Source organism: Bicyclus anynana, chromosome 2 (genome assembly GCF_947172395.1).
Source record: "Bicyclus anynana chromosome 2, ilBicAnyn1.1, whole genome shotgun sequence".
Classification (NCBI taxonomy): domain Eukaryota; kingdom Metazoa; phylum Arthropoda; class Insecta; order Lepidoptera; family Nymphalidae; genus Bicyclus; species Bicyclus anynana.
Window position 1 is genome coordinate 16,582,759 of NC_069084.1, and position 21,677 is coordinate 16,604,435.

Consider the following 21,677-nt stretch of genomic DNA (forward strand, 5'->3'; position numbering starts at 1 on the left):
GGTCAAAGGTCGCGAAAAATGAGTTTTTTTGGACTTATTTAGCGACACGACTTATTTTATGATGAAAATAACTTAGACAAAATTGTAGATTATGCAATTAAGTATCTACAAAAATTGCCCTTAAACTTTTTTTAAATATGTTTGAAACATCACGTTTGACTGTTTGTAGTGACTGATACCGGTCCCAAAGTATTTAAATACTTGTAGTGCTAACATGCGACCAACGAGATAATCTCGTGAAAACAAATAGTCAAATTTCAACCAATGGCGGTGCAATCGAAAATACCACTATCTCTTTCATTTCGATAGGACGAAAGTGATGGAACTGGGACACCGCCGCATTTTGTCTATTTCTCTACACTTGGTCGCATGTTAGCAATACAGGTGAGATGTAAAAAACATGTGAACATGTAAATAATAGACGCTTACGTCAAAAGCTTTATCATATGCTACATAATATTATCTTTGGGATTATAAAGTTTGCGCTAAATATTACTTTTAGATGCGGTGCATATCTGGCAAGGCGGAGTGCATTTTTTTTAGTGGGATTCCGGTATTAGTTATATACATATTTTTTCTGTGGTTACATCTAAAGCTAGTACGTCTACACTAGTTGTGATCCACGGTTTTAACCACCTAGATCTTGACAATATTAGGATAATAATTAATTACTATGAACTATAAATCTGCAGGCTAATTCACCAACTTTGATGTATGTTAGTGTTGATATACGGTGCTTATTGAAAACCCGTCGTAGATATGAGTAAGTAGATGACATTTCTCAGTTGATTTGATGTTTATTACCCGACTGTGTAAGAGGAGGAGGGTTATGTTTTTCGAGAGTATGTGTGTATGTGTGTTTCAAACGTATGTATGTATGTATATGCGTTTCGCATTTGTGTATGTGTGTATAATTGTATATATGTCCATTCCCTACGGCTAGACAGATTTTGACAAATGAGGTGTCATTAAGAACGTGACGATTGTGATAGTGAAATGGGCTATATAATCTTCAAACTATTAACTAGTACCTGAACAGAACTGAAAACAATACTATTTTACCTACGGGCAAGAAATTATCTATCTATCAAAACTACTCTACTAATGTTTGTCCCCGTCTGTAGCACCATAAAGTATTTAATTGGAATTTTATATAGATATTGTAATTCTTGATTTTCCATTTTCAGTTCATAACGCTGCAATCGGATATAATATCACGTGTGCTCGTAATAACATCAAGATCCGTTCAGTCGATCTGTAGTTACAAATGGTGTAACTAACCCGACTTCCTTTTATCTATACCAAATAGATATAAGGGTATACAATTATACTGCCTTTATAATAGCAAGTCAGCCTTGAACTGCAATGGACTGACGAAAGTGCATTAAACGCGACGTGATACAAACAATTTTGACTTCTATTTACAGTGAGTTAAAGTTACAATTCGTTTGAGAGGTTATGTTTTTAATTTTCATCGCATTGCAGCAAAACGCCACTGTAGAAAAGGAGGCAATAATGCCGCATTATATCGAACGGTAGGCGTTTGTAAAAGTAGAAGACCGTTTGGTCAAAAACGTCAATGATTATTATTTATTACCCTAAATAATATTATAACGTAAAAATCAGTTCGATTAATTAATGTTTATTGATTATTTGTTAAGCTTTCATTATTAAATAGTAATAAAATATTGTATGGAAAGTTGTTAGGGTGTACCCGCTAACAATCAGCATTTCAGTATAAGAGACGATAGACTATATTTTGTAAGTCGAGAGATGCGTATACTCTATAGTATAGAGTATACGCATCTCTCGACTTAAGAACACTAAAGTACAGCATATAGTATAGAGTCTATACTATATGCTGTACTTTAGTGTTCTTACGTTCGAGAAAAAAATATAGAGTTTGCCCTTGTGTAAAAAAGAATATGTGTCTCACACAGCGTAACATTTCTTAACCTACTCTGTATAATTATAATACAGGGTCTTATGCTTTGGGGCGAAATAACCCATTTCTTTTGTCTTGTTATTAAGATTTCTTAAAATGTAACTATACTTGTTACAAAAATTTGACTTTGACTTTGCATTTTGTATTAAATACTTTAAATTCGTTGATCGTCACTTAGTCTCATCCCCGCACGAGTTCGTGGCGATCTATTCATTTCTTCCAAGTGCATTCGGTGCGTGTGTACCGGAGCGCGCTCTGTTTATAAAGCTAAGGCTACATTGGAGAAAAAATTAGACAATCAACGCTAGGCAACGTTAATATATAAATTATTTTTATCTGGCTGTAGACTGCTGTATGTATAATGGGATTCTGTCTTTATTTTTATTCAATTCAACGATCGATCGATCATTGAATTGATGTAAAAAAATAAATAAAATGAGTGAGATGGTAAGTCGATCACTTACCATCAGGTGAGACTGTAGTCAAGGGCTAACTTGTAAAGAATAAAAAAAAACGATAGTCTTACTTCGAAAAGGTACAAGCTTCTACGCGGCGCCGTACCGGGTACTAAATGAAAATCGCTTGAAGGTGCGTCTTTGCCAGTAGGGTAGTAACCCGGGTGCTGACCCGAGCTGTGAATCGAAACTTGTACATCATTATTGAGAATCACTTCACTACCAACTGCGCAAAAGTTAAAACTTATAACTTTAGTAGGAAGTAGAATATACAGATTTTCATTAATTTTAGACTTTAAGACAAAATAGTAAGGTACTACAATTTTTTTTATTATTATATTGATTTTATTAGAATATACAAACGAAGCAAGTTGGCGATCGTAATAAATAATAGACCAATTGAATTGGATCGTATCGAATCGTTAGTTCAGGGAAACGTGCAAGGTTGTAAATCGATTGTCAGCAATAGCTACGTGGAAATTAGATTCAAATGGAGGGCAGATTTTTAAGAATGATTTTTTATTGTCAAATATATAAAATCTTAGAGGCGGCAACAGGCACTATGAACTACTAGACATAATATAAGAAACCGAAATATGTATAGTTTTGGTTTCATTATTATTATTATTATTTAGTCAAAAAAAGATTTATAGCTGGCACAAAGACGTACCGCCAAGCGATTTAGCGTTCCGGTACGCTGTCATGTAAAAACCGAAAGGGGTGTGGATTTTTATCCTCCTCCTAACAAATTAGCCCGTTTCCATCTTAGATTGCATCATTACTTACATCAGGTGAGAGTCAAGGGTATATGTAATGTAGTCAAGGGCTAACTTGTTAGAATTAAAAAAAAATCTTCTACTAAGCAGCGATGCTGTGTTATCGTATTAAGTTTCATCATCATGGGGTGGCTTGTTCACAGCTGCATATTGGGTCGCACTCTTATCAAGTGAGCTGTTATGTCAGCCACTGACAAGTAAGCTCTCGCGATTTGCGCGATCAGTTTTATCGGCTGTCAAGCCGTTAGCGCTGCAGGCATGTGAGCTTCCTTGATCGTTAGTGGCTGACATTACTCACTCAGCTCACTGGATATATACATAAATAAATAATGTAATTAAAGACAAAATTGTGCATGTGTGCGCTCAATTTCGTAGCCTTTTATTCCGATCACTTTTTATGGTGATTTTGTAGTGACGTAACCAATCTATAGTACAAAATTATCATTGCACTTGCATCATTCTGTACTATACCTAATCATAGTTAAGTAATGGTTATATTAAAACAACTATTGTTATCAGGTAATCTTCCATTTACATTAAATTACATAGACCCTATGTATTAGACAGTGTTTATCTATACTTATAATAAATCTGTAGAGAGGTCAATTCTGTACATGAAATATATTTCCAAAATAACTATCAGGGGGTGATTAGTGATCGATACTGATGCCAAAAATGCAATCAGTAAAATTTTTGTCTGTCTGTCTGTCTGTCTGTCTGTCTGTCTGTCTGTATGTTCTTAATAGAAACAAAAACTACTGGACGGATTTTAACGAAACTTGGTACAATTATTCTACATACTCCTGGGCAGGTTATAGTATACTTTTCATTACGCTACGATCAATAGCAGCAGAGCAGTGAACAGAAATGTTGAGAAAACGGGAGAAGTTACTCAATTTTTTAAGCTTCCGTCGCGTATACAGCCTTAATGGTTAAAGCTACATAGAAATAATATATGACGGAAATGTTCTCCTTAAAATGATCTATAAAAACACCACAGCATATATATGTCTATCTTTTATGGTTGACTCACAATAACACGTGTAACTCCAGATAGCTTAGCAGTTCCGAGCTTTCTAATTATATTTGTCTACTCTTATGTTTATAACACTCATCACTTATATTATTCTTTATTTATTTTATTCATCACAATAAAGAAGTGCAGCCCTAATGAGTAGGGTAGGGGTAGGGTAGGGTAGGGTAGGGGTAAGGTAGGGGTAGTGTAGGGTAGGTGTAGGGCAGGGGTAGGGTAGGGTAGGGGTAGGGTAGGGGTAGGGTAGGGTAGGGGTAGGGTTGGGATAGGGTAGGGGAAGGGTAGAGGTAGGTTAGGGTAGGGTAGGATAGGGGTAGTTGAAAGTTTACAACGACTTTCACGCGGACGAAGTCGCGGGCGTCCGCTAGTTTTAAATAAGCAACAGTTTCTATTCTAAGCATTAGATAGTTACCTTGTGAAAGCATTTTGCTTCATCATATTTTGCATGAACGCTATGTCTAGGGTTATGAAGGTTACATTAATTAAACTAATTAATGTTTGAGGTTATCAAGAGCACAGTTAAGTTGCATATTTACTTGCAATGGAGGTAATTAAACACAATTTAAAAAAAATAAAATGCTCATTTGTTATTACTGCATAAAGCCAAAAATATTTTAATAACCAATTTTTTTATTTTTTATTACAGTAATAATAATTGCAGAACCAAGCAGACGGCCTATGTGATGGTAAGTTTTTTTTATTCTACAAGTTGACGCTTGACTACAATCTCTCTTGACGGTAAATGTTGATGCAATCTAAGATAGAAGTGGGCTGACATGTTGAAGTAGGATAAAATCCACACCCCTTTCGGTTTCTGGAAGATATAATACTGGAACACTAAATTGCTTGGAGCTATGTCTTTGCCAGTTCAATTTATTTTAATTTAGTTTGTTAATAAAGATCAAATCAGTGAATAGGGCAAAGGGTTTGCTCCATCCAGTGGCATGAATATTTTATTTAGGGTATGTGCTATAAGTAAAAATTAGAAATTTGTTATCCAACCATGTAATCTATGGTCGAACATAGGTTTGTACTGAGTCCTTAGGGTAGGCAGTGCATTTTAGCATCTATGAAGTCACACCACTGTATAATATATCTTATACTAATAATATAAATGCGAAAGTAAGTCTGTCTGTTACCGTTTCATTGTCATACCACTTAACTAATTTAGATGAAATTTGGTTGAAATTTGGTATAGAGATAAATTGCTTTTTAGAGCAGAACATAGGATACTTTTATCCCAGAAAAGTCCAAGGTTCCCGCTTGATTTGTAAAAAATACAATTTCACGTGAACGAAGTCGCGGGCGTCCACTAGTAGTTATAAAAAAAAATTAATGTGTGAAGCAAAAGTGGAACTACTGAGGCCTCTATAGTTTGTAAAACATACTAAACTTACTTATTGTTTACAGAATGTACAGCATGAGTCATACAGTATTGTGAGTCATTCATTTTTATTATTTTATACTTAGCTGTATTGATAAAAACCCTCATCAAAGTTAGACTAGATATTATAGTTTTTTAATTGTTAGTGAAAGCGCTTATGAGGCATTTTAGTTATTACACAGAGAACACAGTTAAACTTTCATCAATATGATTGATGATATTATATTTTGACCGCCTCTATGGAGCAGTGGTATCACGGTGGATTTACAAAATGGAGGTCCTGGGTTCGATCCCCAGCAGGGCAGATTGAGATTTTCTTAATTGGTCCAGGTCTGGCTGGTCGGAGGCTTTGGCTGTGGCTAGTTACCACCCTACAGGCAAAGACGTACCGCCAAGCAATATAGCGTTCCGGTACAATGTCGTGTAGAAACCAAAAAGGAGTGTGAAGTTAGCCATCTTAGACTGCATCATCACTTACCATCAGGTGAGATTGTAGTCAAGGGCTAACTTGTAAAGAATAAATAATAAAATATAGGAATCAGCTTAACTTTGTTATGTGTTTGACAATTTTTTTGCTGGCCTACAATTTAATAGGTTTTTAAAACCCTGCCTAAAATAATTGGTCTTTATTAAAATACTCATTAAAGTATTTGTATAGTCTGTTATTGAAAGCATCATAAAGGCTATTATAGGTGTATAAGTATGTCATGATATGCAAATAATTACTGCATTTGTTATTATGGGTTTTTTGAAGGAACCATTACATCTAAATTGTTATGAAAAAAAAGCAATCAACATCCTTAGTAAACAGATTTAAGGAAAAAACTGCAGCATTACGAAATCACCTTTTACCTAACAACCAATTTAACAAAAGCTTTAACGTGGTAGTGTTAAAGTTTATATTTGCAAAGCAAATGTTACATCTGAGTACATGAGTAACACAAAACAAGATTGCCAATGTAAAGTGAACATAATTCCTTTGTCTTAAGGCTCATTTCTCAATAAATGTGATACAGTAAGTACATCTGCACTAAGAATGCACTAAAGCATAAGTATAAGGGTCAACACTCAGTTGTTAATACTTTTTAAAGTCTTTGTAAACTTGTAAAAGTAAATTAACAAAGGATGATTATCATGACTGACATGATGTTTATCAGGTATTTTGCAATAATCATCAAAGAGAAATAAAATATTTTCATAGGTACTAACTCACTTATAATAAAAACATGTTTAATAAAGGTTACAAACTTATTGCATTCATAGGTGATACACTATTACAATATAATAAAGTTATGATAAACAAATATTAAAATATAATTATATTTTTTTATAGACTATCAAAAAGAAGTTAATACTTGGGAATGTAATAGTGTTTGATTCTAAAAGAAAATTCAAATCTATAAGAAATAAAATAAGCAATTAATGACTATATTTTAATCATCATTCATTACATAAATTTAAATAGATTCTTATCAGGTAATGCCAATAATCTAGTACCTAAATTAGTTGCTATCTTTTATTTCTAATAGTACCTAATGATTGTCGATAGTTTAATATTAGTTATTTTACTTAATAGAAAGGTAAGTAAATGTTACTTACGTATTTCGTTGAATTGTGAACTCCTTTATTGCACTGTGTTTAATAATCCAAGTTATATTGTTTTGATAAACGACACGGCACTATGTAAGCACAAATATCAAAAAGAAAATTACGAAAACCCGAAAAGTACACAACGTAACAACAAATAATCACTGAAAATAAAAAAGATTTCGCACAATTTTATCTTGATGCAGTATCCACAGTTTCACAAAACACTTTTGAGCACAAAACAAACGTCAACTTTTGAGCTTTTAATTTGACACATTTTGACACTGACAGTTGAAATCTTTTTTTTTTGCGACTAGATCTAGGGATGTATACTAAATTTCTACCGATTTCTATGAAATAAAATAATAAATAAATCGGTAAATGTGTAAAATCTGTTTCTTTAAAAACATGGATTCTACTGGATTACATTATATTGTTGATTTTTGATGAACCCTTTATTCGTAATTAAACTGAATGCGACTTGATCGTTATCGATTGATATTATTCAACTCGAAAAGTCAAATCTCTTCAATATCTTGTGAACGTCCTAATAGCTTTGAAAATGGAACATGCGCAGTAGCGTATCGCTTTAGCAACATGTGGTTATCACTATTGATTTTTGAATTCTATAACTAACACGAACATTATAACGCACTATTAAAATTTGATGAAGCTACAGATATAAATTTTAAAACATGTTTCGAATAGCATCACTATTAGTCTGGTTGTTAGTTTTAAAAATCTTCGACAGTTGTTTATGTGATAAAACTGGTATAACTTTTACTTTTAAAGAATATCAGTACAAGGATACCCCTAAAAATGTACGTACACTTTTATGTTTAACTCATAAAATATAATTGAAAAGTTACTTGGGTCTGAAAGAATACTAGTCTATTTAGCGTCATTATAGCTGCCCAACGCGGAAATGCATCCAGTATTCTTGCTACCATTCCCACGTGGGCATGATTTGTATAGTCATTACGATAAGTTAGTTTAAGTTCCTTATTGTACTCTATCTCAATAAAAAAAAATATAATTATTATGATTATATTTATTGTTTTTAATTACTTACGTTAACTGCCTACCTGTCATTCAATGTACTTACATGACAAATGAACATAACTTACTGTACTTATTAGTCGGTGGGTTAATTTACAGGAAATGACTTTTCATGAATTTGAAACCGCATGTGAGCAGAGCAGCGCCTGTAATCAAATGAGTGGTTTAACAAGAACGCGATGTGTTCGAGAATGTGTATCACCATCGTGTTACAGAGAAATATATTCTTCGGATCCGGTAAAATGTTTAAGATAAAATGAGAGAGTTGAGTTGAGTTGAAAAATTAATTATTTAGCAAAAGCAAAGCATGCCGTCTTTGCTATTTCATTTAATCGTTAGATAAGAAGATATGACACATAATATTACAACTGCAAATATAGTCACTGGTCCCTAATAAATTAATGATTGTTTATTTTCAGCTAGAAGAGGGTGAAATTGATGTCAGACTTAATTCATTCAAAGGCTGTTTTGTTCAAAGAAGTGGTCGAACACGAAATTGATTTTCTTCAACAGTTATATCATCATTTATCTTGTGCGTTAATAAGATAAATAAAACACACCAAAAATTTGTATTCATACTGCTAGTAAGTATATTTAGCTACTTCTCTAAAGTCAATTCGCAGTAAAATAATTAATATAAAATCTCAATAGCTATGTCCCGCGGCTTCATCTAAAGGGCCGCCGCTTTATATCTAAGGGTTGTAGCGAGATGCTAAATAGATAATGATGAACTTATTATTTAGCTATAAAAAATTATACCTGAAAGGTACATTTATTATATAAAAAAAACCGAGATCAATAGAGAACTAATGTTTTCTTTTCAAAGTAGAAAAATTTGCTTATGTAATCTTACAATCTATAAAATAAATAATTGTGTTGTTTTCCATTTTCGTTTTAGCTCCTGACTACAGTTGCTTATAACGGCAAGACGTTAACGAAGAAAATTGTAACAAATTATAGACATAAGCCTTTATTTTAGTTACAGTTAGTGATATTTTTATTTAAAAAAAAAATAACTCTTTTATAAAGTTAAGTTACTTTAAGGTTGTTACCTACTATTGCGAAGCACCTTACAAAATATGCGATAACTACGCGTACTTACCTATTTGCATTTTGCAGTGTTCTTGAATCACTAATTAAAGTAATGTGGTTGAGCACCGTAGACACCACTTTTTATTCAAAATAGTTATTACAAACTCGCTGAAGGTGTTAATAAATCAAAGATTTTATGCTATAGATATGTCTATAGCAATTCGAAACGAAGGCAGACAAAAGTGGCTGATTGTGTTAATTTCATTTAGTCGCATTGCTAGTTAAACAGATAATACCTAAACTATTGTCTACAATGTCGAGTTGTGTGTTCAGGAAGTGTAAAAACTAAATATACATAAATATATAATGTAAGTAAAGACAAAATTGTACATGTGTATGGTCAGTGGAGTAGCTAAATTCGGATTGATTTTTTGGTGATTTTGTAGACACATAACATATTAATTAATAGTAAAAAATCTTTGCAGTAAAGTAGTTAATATCTGGACGGCATTATTGGGCTAAAACATAAAATCCGTGTAAGATACACATACCTACATTACTTAACAATAAATATGTAAGATAGCTAATAACATTTTTGCTCATCTTAATAATATAATGCACTACTACATTTTGGTAGCTTTCTCATAAATTATAACACTGTCAAATAATCTTACCATCAATTTAACATGGCACGATATCCTATGACCAAGTGTGGGCTATTATGCTCAAAAATAAAATCTTTACAAAATCACGATCAACTAGAAATGACTACGCTAATTAATATTGTAAAAATTAAACAATTATCTTTCGTCATTTGTATAATATCGAAGAGAATAGGAAATTCAATAGATAAGGAATCTATTGAACTTCCTATTTCATTTACCAAAAATGTCTAAAGGTCTAATAAAATTTTAAAGATATATTATTTAATATTGTATTATTTCACTTTTTTTTAAATATGACTTTAATCCTCAATAGCTCCACTATTAAGTGGACAATCTCAATATCGAAAAAGAAAGAGATTGATTCGTTCCCTGTCCGTTTTCCTATTGTCGTTCAGCACAGTCATGAGTTATTAATTATAATAATTGGGGAGAAATTAGATTTTTTATTGTCAATAAGACCGCTATTGCCAAACGACAATGAGCGCCATTCATTTAGTATTTTAGTAATTTTTGGATTTACCGCCCAAAAATCATTCGTACTCGACTAAAATAATCAATAAGTAATCCAAACTATTTTAGACATTAGCGCCGCGTCTAGGGAGCTCATAAAAAGAACAATGTAGAATAACTACATTATTCTTGGTAAAGTCTTTTCATGAGTTTCATTTCATTGATAATGTTTTTTAATAACCGAGAAAAAAAAACCGGTAATTGAAACCGATAGCATATATTCTGTGCCAATAGTAGTCTAAATAGTCAAAGATAATATATTCTTTGAGCGAGCAAGGCAATACAGTACTTTTCGAATTTCGATATTTTGCACTTGGCAACCCTACGAAAAACTGAAAATCCACTTGCTATCGTGAGAAGCGGTCTAGTGAAAAATTAAGTGAGAATGGCTTCCTTGTGTAGACAAATTGTACGCGTAAATGCCCTTCGAAGTGTTATTCTATCCACCGCTCGACGAGGATTTGCAGACAAAAGTAAGGACGACAGTAAAAACATAAGTAAAAAACACCTTGCTTCAGCTGTCATTGTAAAGTTACGTAATGTCAAAAATATCCCCATAATTTCCATAAAAACAATACCATTATATTTTCAAACCTTTTTTAAAATAGGTTTCGTTATTATCATTTTAAGGACCCGTGCGATTATAGCCGTAAAAAATAGTTATATGATTTAACTGCAGAATGTGTGTGATATGTATCGCACATTTTATTGATTCTTTAATAAATCGTAGACCTACACGAGTTTAGATACAAAAATCGCATTTTTTAAAATTCAAGTCATGACAAAACAACCTTATGATTAAAACTCTTAGTATAATATCAAGTATATGCTTAGAGAGCCGCAATAGAAAGGATACTTTTTGTATTGTAGGTTATATCTTATCTAGTACAAATTCCTTCTGATAAGTAAAACGTCGATGTTGTCTATAGTTCAGCTATAGTTTACATAATTATTCCAATGGTTATATTAACATTTTCATTTTTATGATTATATTAACTTAGCTTACTTTATAATGATGATGAAAAATGTTCAAGGTTATGATGGAAAAAGTACCCACAACTACCGTTTGTTATTTTTTCCTTGAGTAATGGCTTCTAGATCCCAGGTGAGGGGCGGAGGGAATCTGTCCCCTTCTATCCCCATATCAAATCAACATTTTATTTTATTTATTTGATACACCTACAGCTAGTACAATGATCAACATACATACAAAAGTAGACAATGATTGTGGACAATGTGTCCAGCCACTTACAGGTATTTACAGCTTGATAAGAAAAACATATAATAATTAACAAATTAAGTATTGTGCTCCAACTATAAACAGTTCACATATTCAAGATATTCTAAAATGTTAAAAACAAAGCTTAGAAACTAATAAATGAATAACTAAGTTATTAATACCTACATAATCACTGGCCGATTGCAGGTTTGACGATGAAGCCTTAAATTTTTTTTAAACTTTGCCGGAACAAGTCAATGCTGCCATTGGTTTGAGATAATTCGTTATAAACTCGACATAACATCTAAATTAAATGTATAAAAACAGATATATTTCCAATATGCAATATAAAGTGGGCCAACAGATATCTCCATATTCTCCCCTCCCCCATTACTCCCTGTTGTCTATGAGTGTAAAAGTAATTATTTAAAATTTAACTAAGTCTGCCCTGTGTTGGAGACATAAGTAATATGGTACTAATCTCATTAACCTCCTTCATAAATATATCTAGATTTCTATATTTGTTATTCTGTGATTTGAGTTTTACGGACATAAAAACTCAGCCAAAAACACATGACTATAAACACAAGTTCAAGTTACCTATTGCAAAATTCCAACCCTTGCTACTGATATTTATGAATATTTTTAAAACAAAATTGTTTCATTTATTTTTGAAGTGACATTGGGCACTTTTGGGATGAGGAAAAAATCTCAATCAAAATCAAAATCTCATAATTGAATTTGTGTGAGATCACTCTAAAATATGTATACTGTATATACTATAAGTTAGTTATATGTTTTACTTCTGACTTTTTAATTTTACAATTTTTTCAGACACTTTCAAAATGATTCGTCACTATAAAAGTATGAGAATATTAATGTAAACTGTTTGTTTCCAGTGATGCCGGATCCCCTGGAGCACGCTACAGGTCTAGAAAGGAGAGAGTTAATGGCACTAGAGTCTGGAAATGATGACCCCTTCAACATGAAAGTGTTGAAGAAAGCAGATGGCACCCGCAACAATCCCACACTGGTGCCCTCATGCTTTGATGCGCGTATTGTAGGATGTATATGTAAGTTATTTTTTATTACATTAAATTATTTTAAAGTCAGGAAAGTGAAAAAAAATGTCAGGGCAGCTCAAGGTGATTGGTAAGTCAAAATTAAGCTACATGAAAAATCTACAAATTTAAATATTTTCTGGTACTTTTGATTGTTAGTGAAGTTTCCCACATATCAGTGGTGGATATCTTGAAAATTTTTGATAATAATTTTTTTTTTTTTTTTTCTTTTCTTGATATCTGCGATCAGTCGTTAAACTATAAGCAGGTGAGTTCTGTGACTAAGGGACGGTTTCTGACAGGAGAGCCAGAGCTCTGCCATCAACTACTCATTGAGCACGTCAGCTCGCTTCAGGCGCTTGATTCGCGGCGCTACCACCAGTGAGTTAGCGAGGCGATTGGGATGTCGGGTCAGCCTTTCTTTATGTTTTCTACAGTTGAAAAGAACTCAACACAAGGTTTAGAAATCTGCTCTGGTTACTTGGCAGACAGTCTACACTGAGACTTAACAACAAATTGCTCATTTACTGTGCAGTCTTGAAACCTATCTGGCTTTACGGGATTCAGCTGTGGGGCACCTGCAGTAAATCCAACGCAATGCGTATCCAACGGATCCAAAATAATATATTAAGGACTATTACTGATGCCCCTTGGTTTACTCGCAACGATGAAATCCACCAATATCTGGAAATGCCAACTATCTTTGAGGAAATCAAAAACAACTGATAATAATTGAGAATCAATTATTATCAATAAAAATAATGAAAATCACCCTTACGCTGAGCTACTAACTAAATACAATCTTCTAACTCTTGAATCTAGACACAAGTTGCTTCAAGCAATGGTATTGCATGGACTCATCAACAATAAATACGATTGTTCTGACTTAGTATGTAAGTTATCAATTAATGTTTTGAAGTACGCAGGTCAACGTCAAGTGCGTGCTTATAATTTATTTGCTGTCAATATCTGTAAAACCAATGCAGGAAAGCGTGCGCCTGTGCGTCGACTTGTGGACTCATACAACATGCTATTTGACGATGTGGACTTATTTGCCTTGCCCGAACCCCAATAAAAAAATTCCATCTCAAACATTCTCTAAAAAATTAAATATTCGTTACCTGAGTAGTAATAGTCTTAATTCTTATTATTAAATGTTTATTTATTTTTTCCATTTAGTTATTTTATTACTTAGTTACCACCCTACCGGCAAAGACGTACCGCCAAGTGATTTAGCGTTACGGTATGATGCCGTGTAGAAACCGAAAGGGGTGTGGTTTTTCATCCTCCTCCTTGACAAGTTAGACCGCTTCCATCTTAGACAGCATCATCACTTACCATCAGGTGAGATTGTAGTCAAGGGCTAACTTGTAAAGAATAAAAAAAAAAAATTCTCTCAATTTTTTTAATAGATTTATGTTAGTATGTTTTTTTTAATTGATTTATGTTTGTGTATTTTGTGACGCCATTATTTTCGTATGTGTATTCGTGGATAGTATCGTTGTTTACATGTTTAAACTATTTTTACATTTATTTTAGATTTAAGAGATAATATGTAAATGTTAACTATCCCTAAGAAATAAAAATAAAATAATTTAATATGGCTGTAATCTGTAATTCTAATATTACTTCAAAAAGAACTCATGCAACAATGCTTACAGATTAGGCATTACCATTTAAGAATATACTTATCTTTCGTATCTTTCAGCTAAATAGTGTGTAACTTGAACCTTTCTGTAGATCCAACACAGCTTATACAACAAAGCTCTAAAGGAATATTTTTTCCTGTTTTTGTCACATTTTGATGATGCTCTACTACTTTTTATATTGTTTATGTAATTATAACAGCCAAAGCACAGTAAAACCAACTGTAGTTTGTGTTGCATTGTGGTTAGGCTGAATTTCATTATGTATTTTGTAGAATAATAAATAAAAAAATTTATTAAATTTAAATTAGTTGCATCGTCATATGTCATTATATACTCAGAGGCGCAACTATCCGCCCACTTTAATATGACGCGAGTATATTGAAGTGGGCGGATAATCGTGCCTCTGAGTATATATAAATCTAAACTATCCAACAAATACAATGTTAATTGTAACAGTTTAAAAATGATTTTAATTTTCATATATTATAGGATTGTTTCTTCTTATTTTACAGGTGAAGAGCACTCCACAGTGATTAACTGGCTTTGGGTACATAAGGTAATGTTTTTATTAATTTCATAATTTCTTACTGACTAAACTCTGTCCTGTCGAAACTACTTAAATGACTCAATAAGTCATAACACTTTAAACATAATCTCTAGAGTCTAGACAATCATTTATACATGGCATATTAATTATATGTAGAGTTGATTCTAGAGGTCATTTGCAATTAACAAAGCATAAGCTTAATTTTAGTTATTTGTTTTGTAATTCTGACTTCGCCCTCATGTTCTAAATGTGCAGGAGGTATCTAAACTCATAATAAAACTGTTAACAGGTCAATTTCTGTACATTGAAAATGTTTTAAAAGATTTTTGGTTGAGGTTTTTATAATTGATACTGATGAAGACAAAAATATTTTTTGTCTGTCTTCTTTTTTGACCGTGTTTTCTTTTGCCTGGGCATCATGTTAAAACTACTAAATTAATTCAAATAAAACTTGGCGCTATTTGATACCCGAATACAAAGAAGGTTATAGAAATATTTATTGTCGCGAAAATTAAATCAATAGGGGGTCAAACTGGGTTTGAAAGTCTCTATAGAAAGTCCTTCATTTTTCTAGTTATATTTATAAAAATTGGTATGTGTACTACAAAAAAATATGTCATTAGTGATTTTTAAAATTCTACCCCTTATGGGTTTAAAAGGGGTTGAAGGTTTTTTAATAACAATCGTTCATGTTTTAAGTAAATGGACTATATATACTAATATACTCAGAGGCACAATTATCCGCCCACTTTGATGTGCCTCTGAGTATATTATAAATGTGAAAGTAAGTCTGTCTGTCTGTTACCTTCAAGGCTGAACCAATCAAGATGAATATTGCTATAGTGGGAAATGGGACCTTGGAGTAAAACATAGGATACTTTTTGACCCTAAAATAAAAAAGAAGGGGGTGAAATAGGGGCTATATAGGCTGTAGGACGAAAGAGAGCTATTTTTCTGTATCAGCCGCCATCAGTCTACTGTTTATTTTCATCACGAGATTTATGTCGTGGGTTGTGTTAGTTCATCACTAACAAACCATAATCGGCTCAATGTTTAACACGAGTCTCCTCTTAGAATAAGAGGGGAAAGGCCTTAGTGCACCATGCTAGCCCATCCATGTGGATTAACAGATTTCACACAGGTAGAGAATTAAGACAATTCTCAAATTTTCACTATGGTTTTCCTTCATCGTTTGAGACACGTGATATATTTAATTTCTTGCCCCAGATCGAATTCGGACCTACAGTCTCCATGCACCAGTTACGCATAGTTAGTTAAATATCACGTGTCGCAGGTGACGGATCGTCGGCGTGTGTAATGTCTGTAAATCCACATTGAGCGTCGTGGACTATTAAACCCTCTCATTCTGAGAGGAACTAATACGGTGCATAACAGTAAGCCAAATTTGGGTAACTAAGACCAATTATAGAAGGAACTCATATTCACGAACAAAATTGTCTGTAATTTTCTGAGGGAAACAAGCATAAATAAAGCTTTTATCTTATACTAAACTAGAAATTTTAGCCAGTTTTATACACCACTTAACTTCACAAAAAGGTATTTTCGGTGCTCTTTAACCGAACACGATTACATCTATGAAACATCGATTCTATAGAAACAGTTTTTTTAATTGCATTAGATCGTGGATCATATACTTTGACAGAAAAGTAAAGAGACAGTTTTTATAATCGCATTAGATCGTTGATCATATACTTTGACAGAAAAGTAAAGAGAAAGTTTTTATAATCGCATTAGATCGTTGATCATATACTTTGACAGAAAAGTAAAGAGACAGTTTTTATAATCGCATTAGATCGTTGATCATATACTTTGACAGAAAAGTAAAGAGACAGTTTTTTAACCGCATTAGATCGTGGATCATATACTTTGACAGCAAAGTAAAGAGACAGTATTTATAATCGCATTAGATCGTTGATCATATACTTTGACAGAAAAGTAAAGATACAGTTTTTTAATCGCATTAGATCGTGGATCATATACTTTGACAGAAAAGTAAAGAGACAGTATTTATAATCGCATAAGATAGTTGATCATATACTTTGACAGAAAAGTAAAGGCTAGCACGGTCTTATACATTATTTGGTCTGAGATTAATAATAATGATGATGATGATGATGATGATGATGATGATGATGATGATGATGATGATGATGATGATGATGATGATGATGATGATGATGATGATGATGATGATGATGATGATGATGATGATGATGATGATGATGATGATGATGATGATGATAAATTATGTTTTGTGTCTCCAGGATCACCCCCGTCGCTGCGAGTGCGGACACTGGTACAAGCTCATCGAGAAGCCTTTCATATAAACAGCCGTTTTCCTAGTTTTTACAATAATTAGTAGTGATTATGAAGCATAAACACCTAACGAGCGCGCATCGGCACATATTCCACACGATCCCGTATGATGCGTCGGCGTGTCAAACTTAATTAAATTGTATGCCTACTATCAGTGTTTCATTCGATTCGTTACCTGCAGTGTTGTGTTATCTGTTAACGGGATTTTATTTTATGTAGATAAAATTAAAATACTTAAATATTCTATTCGAGTTTTATTTAGTACTTAAACCTTTAGCATTTAAACCTTGAGACTGAGAGTTAACTTTTGACTGCTCAGACAAATTGTTGACTGTCATTTTCTTTTTAATTCTTATACCTTTTTGTCTGTCAGTCCGGGTACCGGCTGAAGTCTGAACCGATTTTAAATGGGACTCGGTAAAGGAGGTTAGTGAGCAATATGTATGGTACATAAATATTAAGATGAATGTATGAAATGTGTTGCTAAGCGCAAATCTCGAGAAAGGCTGAACCAATTTAGCTAATTCTTTTTTTTTTAAGTATTCCTCGACACGATGGTTTTACTGTAGAAGCGTACATAAGTCAAAGCAAAGCTAAACCGGGTCCGCTAGTAGCCCATAATCTCTTCAAGGTCTTATTTAACTATCACAATGGACTAAACCGAGAATAGCCAATAGGTAACGATAACGTAACGGTCTATTTTCGTATATCCTAGATTGAATATAGTATTCTATTTAGAATCCTAAAAGGCTAATCCAACTTTAAAGATGAATAGATTGATAAATAGTGATTAGCCCAGATGTAAAGGGAGAAATTAAAAAAATATACCTCGACTTGATTAAAGTTTATATTTGTTATCTGTCAAGGAGGATTCAAAAAGATTAGAACCCAGAGTCGCAAAGTCAGTTATTAAAAAAACAACTGATTTGAACATGACAGATTAAAAAGATGAAATAACTAAAATCTTTTTTCGGTTTTATCGATGTTTTGACGTTAATCAAATTAACGTCAAAACATCGAAAGATGATTTTACTTGTGCGTATCAGTGCGTTAAAGCTACGTGCTCGCATTTGCTTTGAATATACTTTGTATCGTTGAATACGTCTTCTTCTCTCGACAAACAAAGGAAGAACATTAATTTTGTAGTTATCTTTCGAGAATTACGTTGGCATAAACGCATTTGCGTATTGAATTTTCGATTGCTTATTGAAACGCAACCAAAGAACTTATTAGAGCTGAACACTGCAAGTACCGTTTTTAAAATTTGAGAAATCCAAAAACGTTAGATTTTCGATTCGATTCGGACATCGAGCTGTCAAAGGTAAGAAGTGTCAAAAATCTTAGCCGTCTATTAATAACCTGTGGCCGTTTGTGTCAAGGTGGTGTCAAATAAAGTTGTCATAACCCTCAGATCAATTACAAATGGACCTGACTCGCTTGATGATGATCAAAGATCAAAATCAAAAAGATCTAACGTGTTTATAAAAACTGTTTCTATAGAATCGATTATTCATCGTTGTTTTCGTCGTGTAAGCCCCTAAAATGCCCGTATGGCATAAAAACCGTCAAAAACTTGTAGTTCACTAAAACATGAAGTTACGTTTCATTTGTATGTCTTACTTAATTAGCACAGATTTAAGACGATACAGAGTAAGTCTTTACAAGCAGCGTGGTGAAGCCGGTGAAACCCGGTAAAAAAAGTCACGCGTCTCCTTGACATCCGCTTATACAAACTTTTTTCATAATTCGTATTTCAAAACACTAACAACAATTACGTAAAATAATCAATAATTACCAATAAAAAATACTCCATTTTATTTCTTAAGTTTTTGAAAACAGTTTTTAAAGAATTTAATAACTTAAGACGCCATTTTTCTTGAATAATATTGAAAGTTACTGATAGCGGCGCTTCGTGTTCCGTACGCTCTATCTGCCTATTATTTATTAATCTGTGTTAATTAGTAATAAAAGCAATATTAAAAAATAATCGATTCTTCCGACGGCACAGCAAAACATCGATCAAGTAATCCAATATTATGTGTAAGTGTAAAGAGTGTAAGCTATCTGATTGTTAGTCTGTGTAAATTGTTAGTTTGTATTGTGTATAGTATTAGGACAAAGAAATCAGAATATTTATTGATGTTAAATAACATTAATGTGTGAGTTTACCTCGTCCCCCTCAAGACACGGCTGTCAAGACAATCAGACAATTTTGTTGCAGAATGTGGCTTTGGGTGCGATGCATCTCCTTAACTAGTTCCTCTATGTCAAAACTCAAAAGAAAGACTTTTGCTTTTGAAGTTTTGAAAATTAGGTGTGGGTAATATCGGATTCTCTGTGTATCAAATCGAAACTATATATTGATATTGAATATCGGATTCTGAAACTATATATTTTTTGAAACTATATATTTTCTAAGACTATATGTTTTCTGAAACATACATTAGTTTGAATCTATCTTGTATTACTGAATTCATGTCACTTCCTTATCGCTCTGGTGAGATTATGGCAATACATTTATAATTTACTTGAGGCACAGATTATGTACTTGAGGTTAAGTTTTTTAAGGGTTTATATATTTCCCCTTTTTTATATTAATTTATTTAATGATTATTTAATTAATTTGTTATATATTTATTTATTTAATTAACCGACTTCTTTATTTACGAATTAAAGTTTTTTTTTCTTTGCGCCATCTATGTTTGCGCCAAGGAACAAATTGGTTCGCGCCATTAACGCCATCTATTAATAACATGTTAACATTGTAATTTATATTTACAAGAATACTTAATTGATAATATAATTCCTTTATTTTCTTCGTTGCGCCATCTGTTTAAAGAAACATAAACTACAGTGAATGATATTTACCTGTGATGCCATCTTTTAGGGTATTAAAACAATAGTTCGTAAATATAATGGTGATAAATTGAAAATATCTCATAAAAGTTGACCCTGCATTAATTCGACGTACCTCTTTTTTTGATGACATTACCTTTGCATACATTTTGTTGTATTACAATTTAAATCTTATTTCTCTGTTATAAGTACCATATTGACTTGTATTGAAAAAAATATAGTGTTTTGCTGAATCGCGTTTTGGAATAAATTAATTAGTGCTCTATGTAATGAGATTTAAGTTTCATATTGACTTGTAATATAGGGTTTGGCCGAAAATACATAGTTTGAGAGCGAATCCGATTCAAGTACGATTTGCTCGATTCAGTTACATCGGAGGATTTTATTTTTCTCTACAGGCCCTTGACTACAATCTCACCAGTAATGATGCAATCTTAGATGGAAGCGGGTTAACTTCTTAGGAGCAGGATGAAAATCCGACATCGTACCGGAACGCTAATTCGCTTGGCGGTATGTCTTTGCCGGTAGGGTGGTAACTAGCCACGGCCGAAGTCTCACATCAGCCAGACCTGGACCAAGACCAAGAAAAATCTTGTCTTGTAAATCCACCACGCCTACCACTGCGCCACGGAGGTCGTCAAAAAAATGGAATACAATACGGTTGTCTTCGAATTCACGGAAGACTTTGAAAATAATTAACAAGCCGCGAAGCCTGCGAACGGGCTCTACAGACTACAGTAGCAGTTCATTCATAGCGCTATCGCCTCGAGTGTAGAGCGCGCACAATTATTTTTATTGTTTTTTTGATGCGATGGTTACACAACATTAAGTACTATAAAATTTACTTGATTTTACTTGTTGTTTGTTTAATATAAAAAACATTATTTTATAGAATTAATTTCCTTTTAAAATAATTGTAATTTTAAACAAATTACAATCGGTTGTTCTAACTCTACTTCTTTTTTTTTGGTATACCTGTCTACTTATCAATCAAAATATAATAAGCAATTTACAGGTGTTTGTAATAAGTACCAAATTAACTTGTAATCTAGTGTTTTGCCGAATAGATAGTACGAGAGCGAATCAAATTCACGTAGCATGTGCTCGATTTAGTTGATTCGGAGGCAATACAATAACAATTTACTTGAGGTTACATTTTTCAAGTTTTATGGCGATTGTCAATTTTTTTAAAGGTTTATATTTCCCCTTTTTATTTTAATTTTGTTTTTTTTTCTTGGCGCCATCTGTGTTTGCGCCAAAGGAACCTATTGTTTTTCGCCATCCTTTGAATAACATGTTCATTTGTTTTGGTTTGCAAAAAAAATGCATTACGTTATAGGTTTTTTTCCTTTTGTATGTAGGTAATTTATTATTACAAATTAATACAACACAACAATACCTATATAATTATTTAACTTCCTTCGTTCGGATATCTGCTTACAACAACATAAACTATAATGAAGATACATGCGATGCCATCTATTTGAGTATTTGGGTAATCCAACTCTTAGTTAAATAAAACGATGGTTTAAGAAAATAATCGACATACTTCTTTTTTCATG

At 32.8% G+C, this 21,677-nt stretch overlaps 3 protein-coding genes across 4 annotated transcripts in view; 2 read left to right on the plus strand and 1 right to left on the minus strand.

The window, feature by feature from the left end:
• LOC112050265 (uncharacterized) overlaps window positions 1-7,444 on the minus strand; it is a 98,532-nt gene extending 91,088 nt beyond the window's left edge. The window contains exon 1 of the mRNA XM_052888208.1: window positions 7,193-7,444. The gene's annotated coding sequence lies outside the window, so the exon portion shown is untranslated. The remainder of the gene's footprint in view (window positions 1-7,192) is intronic.
• Window positions 7,445-7,739: 295 nt separating this feature from the next.
• Window positions 7,740-10,196, plus strand: LOC112050243 (uncharacterized). The gene is made up of 4 exons (XM_024088463.2): window positions 7,740-8,001; window positions 8,339-8,476; window positions 8,659-8,823; window positions 9,138-10,196. Exons 1-3 carry the CDS (start codon window positions 7,876-7,878, stop codon window positions 8,737-8,739), a joined length of 345 nt encoding a protein of 114 aa, XP_023944231.1. The 5' UTR covers window positions 7,740-7,875; the 3' UTR covers window positions 8,740-8,823; window positions 9,138-10,196.
• A 539-nt stretch (window positions 10,197-10,735) lies between these two features.
• LOC112050242 (cytochrome c oxidase subunit 5B, mitochondrial) lies at window positions 10,736-17,503 on the plus strand. 2 transcript variants are annotated; one of them, XM_024088462.2, is made up of 4 exons: window positions 10,736-10,919; window positions 12,565-12,738; window positions 14,888-14,931; window positions 17,208-17,503. In XM_024088462.2, exons 1-4 carry the CDS (start codon window positions 10,832-10,834, stop codon window positions 17,268-17,270), a joined length of 369 nt encoding a protein of 122 aa, XP_023944230.2. In that variant the 5' UTR covers window positions 10,736-10,831; the 3' UTR covers window positions 17,271-17,503. The 2 variants fall into 2 exon arrangements, with proteins under 2 accessions (XP_023944230.2, XP_052744206.1); XM_052888246.1 differs by lacking the exon at window positions 10,736-10,919 and adding an exon at window positions 11,625-11,700.
• The last annotated feature ends 4,174 nt before the right edge of the window (window positions 17,504-21,677 follow it).

What these genes read in the sequence shown, in the direction of transcription:
- LOC112050243 (XM_024088463.2), top strand. Translation starts at nt 7,876, where the DNA reads ATGTTTCGAATAGCATCACTATTAGTCTGGTTGTTAGTTTTAAAAATC. An exon ending in ACAAGGATACCCCTAAAAAT is followed by an intron (nt 8,002 to 8,338) that starts GTACGTACACTT and finishes GTTAATTTACAG; the next exon opens with GAAATGACTTTTCATGAATT. An exon ending in AAATATATTCTTCGGATCCG is followed by an intron (nt 8,477 to 8,658) that starts GTAAAATGTTTA and finishes GTTTATTTTCAG; the next exon opens with CTAGAAGAGGGTGAAATTGA.
- LOC112050242 (XM_024088462.2), top strand. Translation starts at nt 10,832, where the DNA reads ATGGCTTCCTTGTGTAGACAAATTGTACGCGTAAATGCCCTTCGAAGT. An exon ending in ACGAGGATTTGCAGACAAAA is followed by an intron (nt 10,920 to 12,564) that starts GTAAGGACGACA and finishes GTTTGTTTCCAG; the next exon opens with TGATGCCGGATCCCCTGGAG. An exon ending in ACTGGCTTTGGGTACATAAG is followed by an intron (nt 14,932 to 17,207) that starts GTAATGTTTTTA and finishes TTGTGTCTCCAG; the next exon opens with GATCACCCCCGTCGCTGCGA.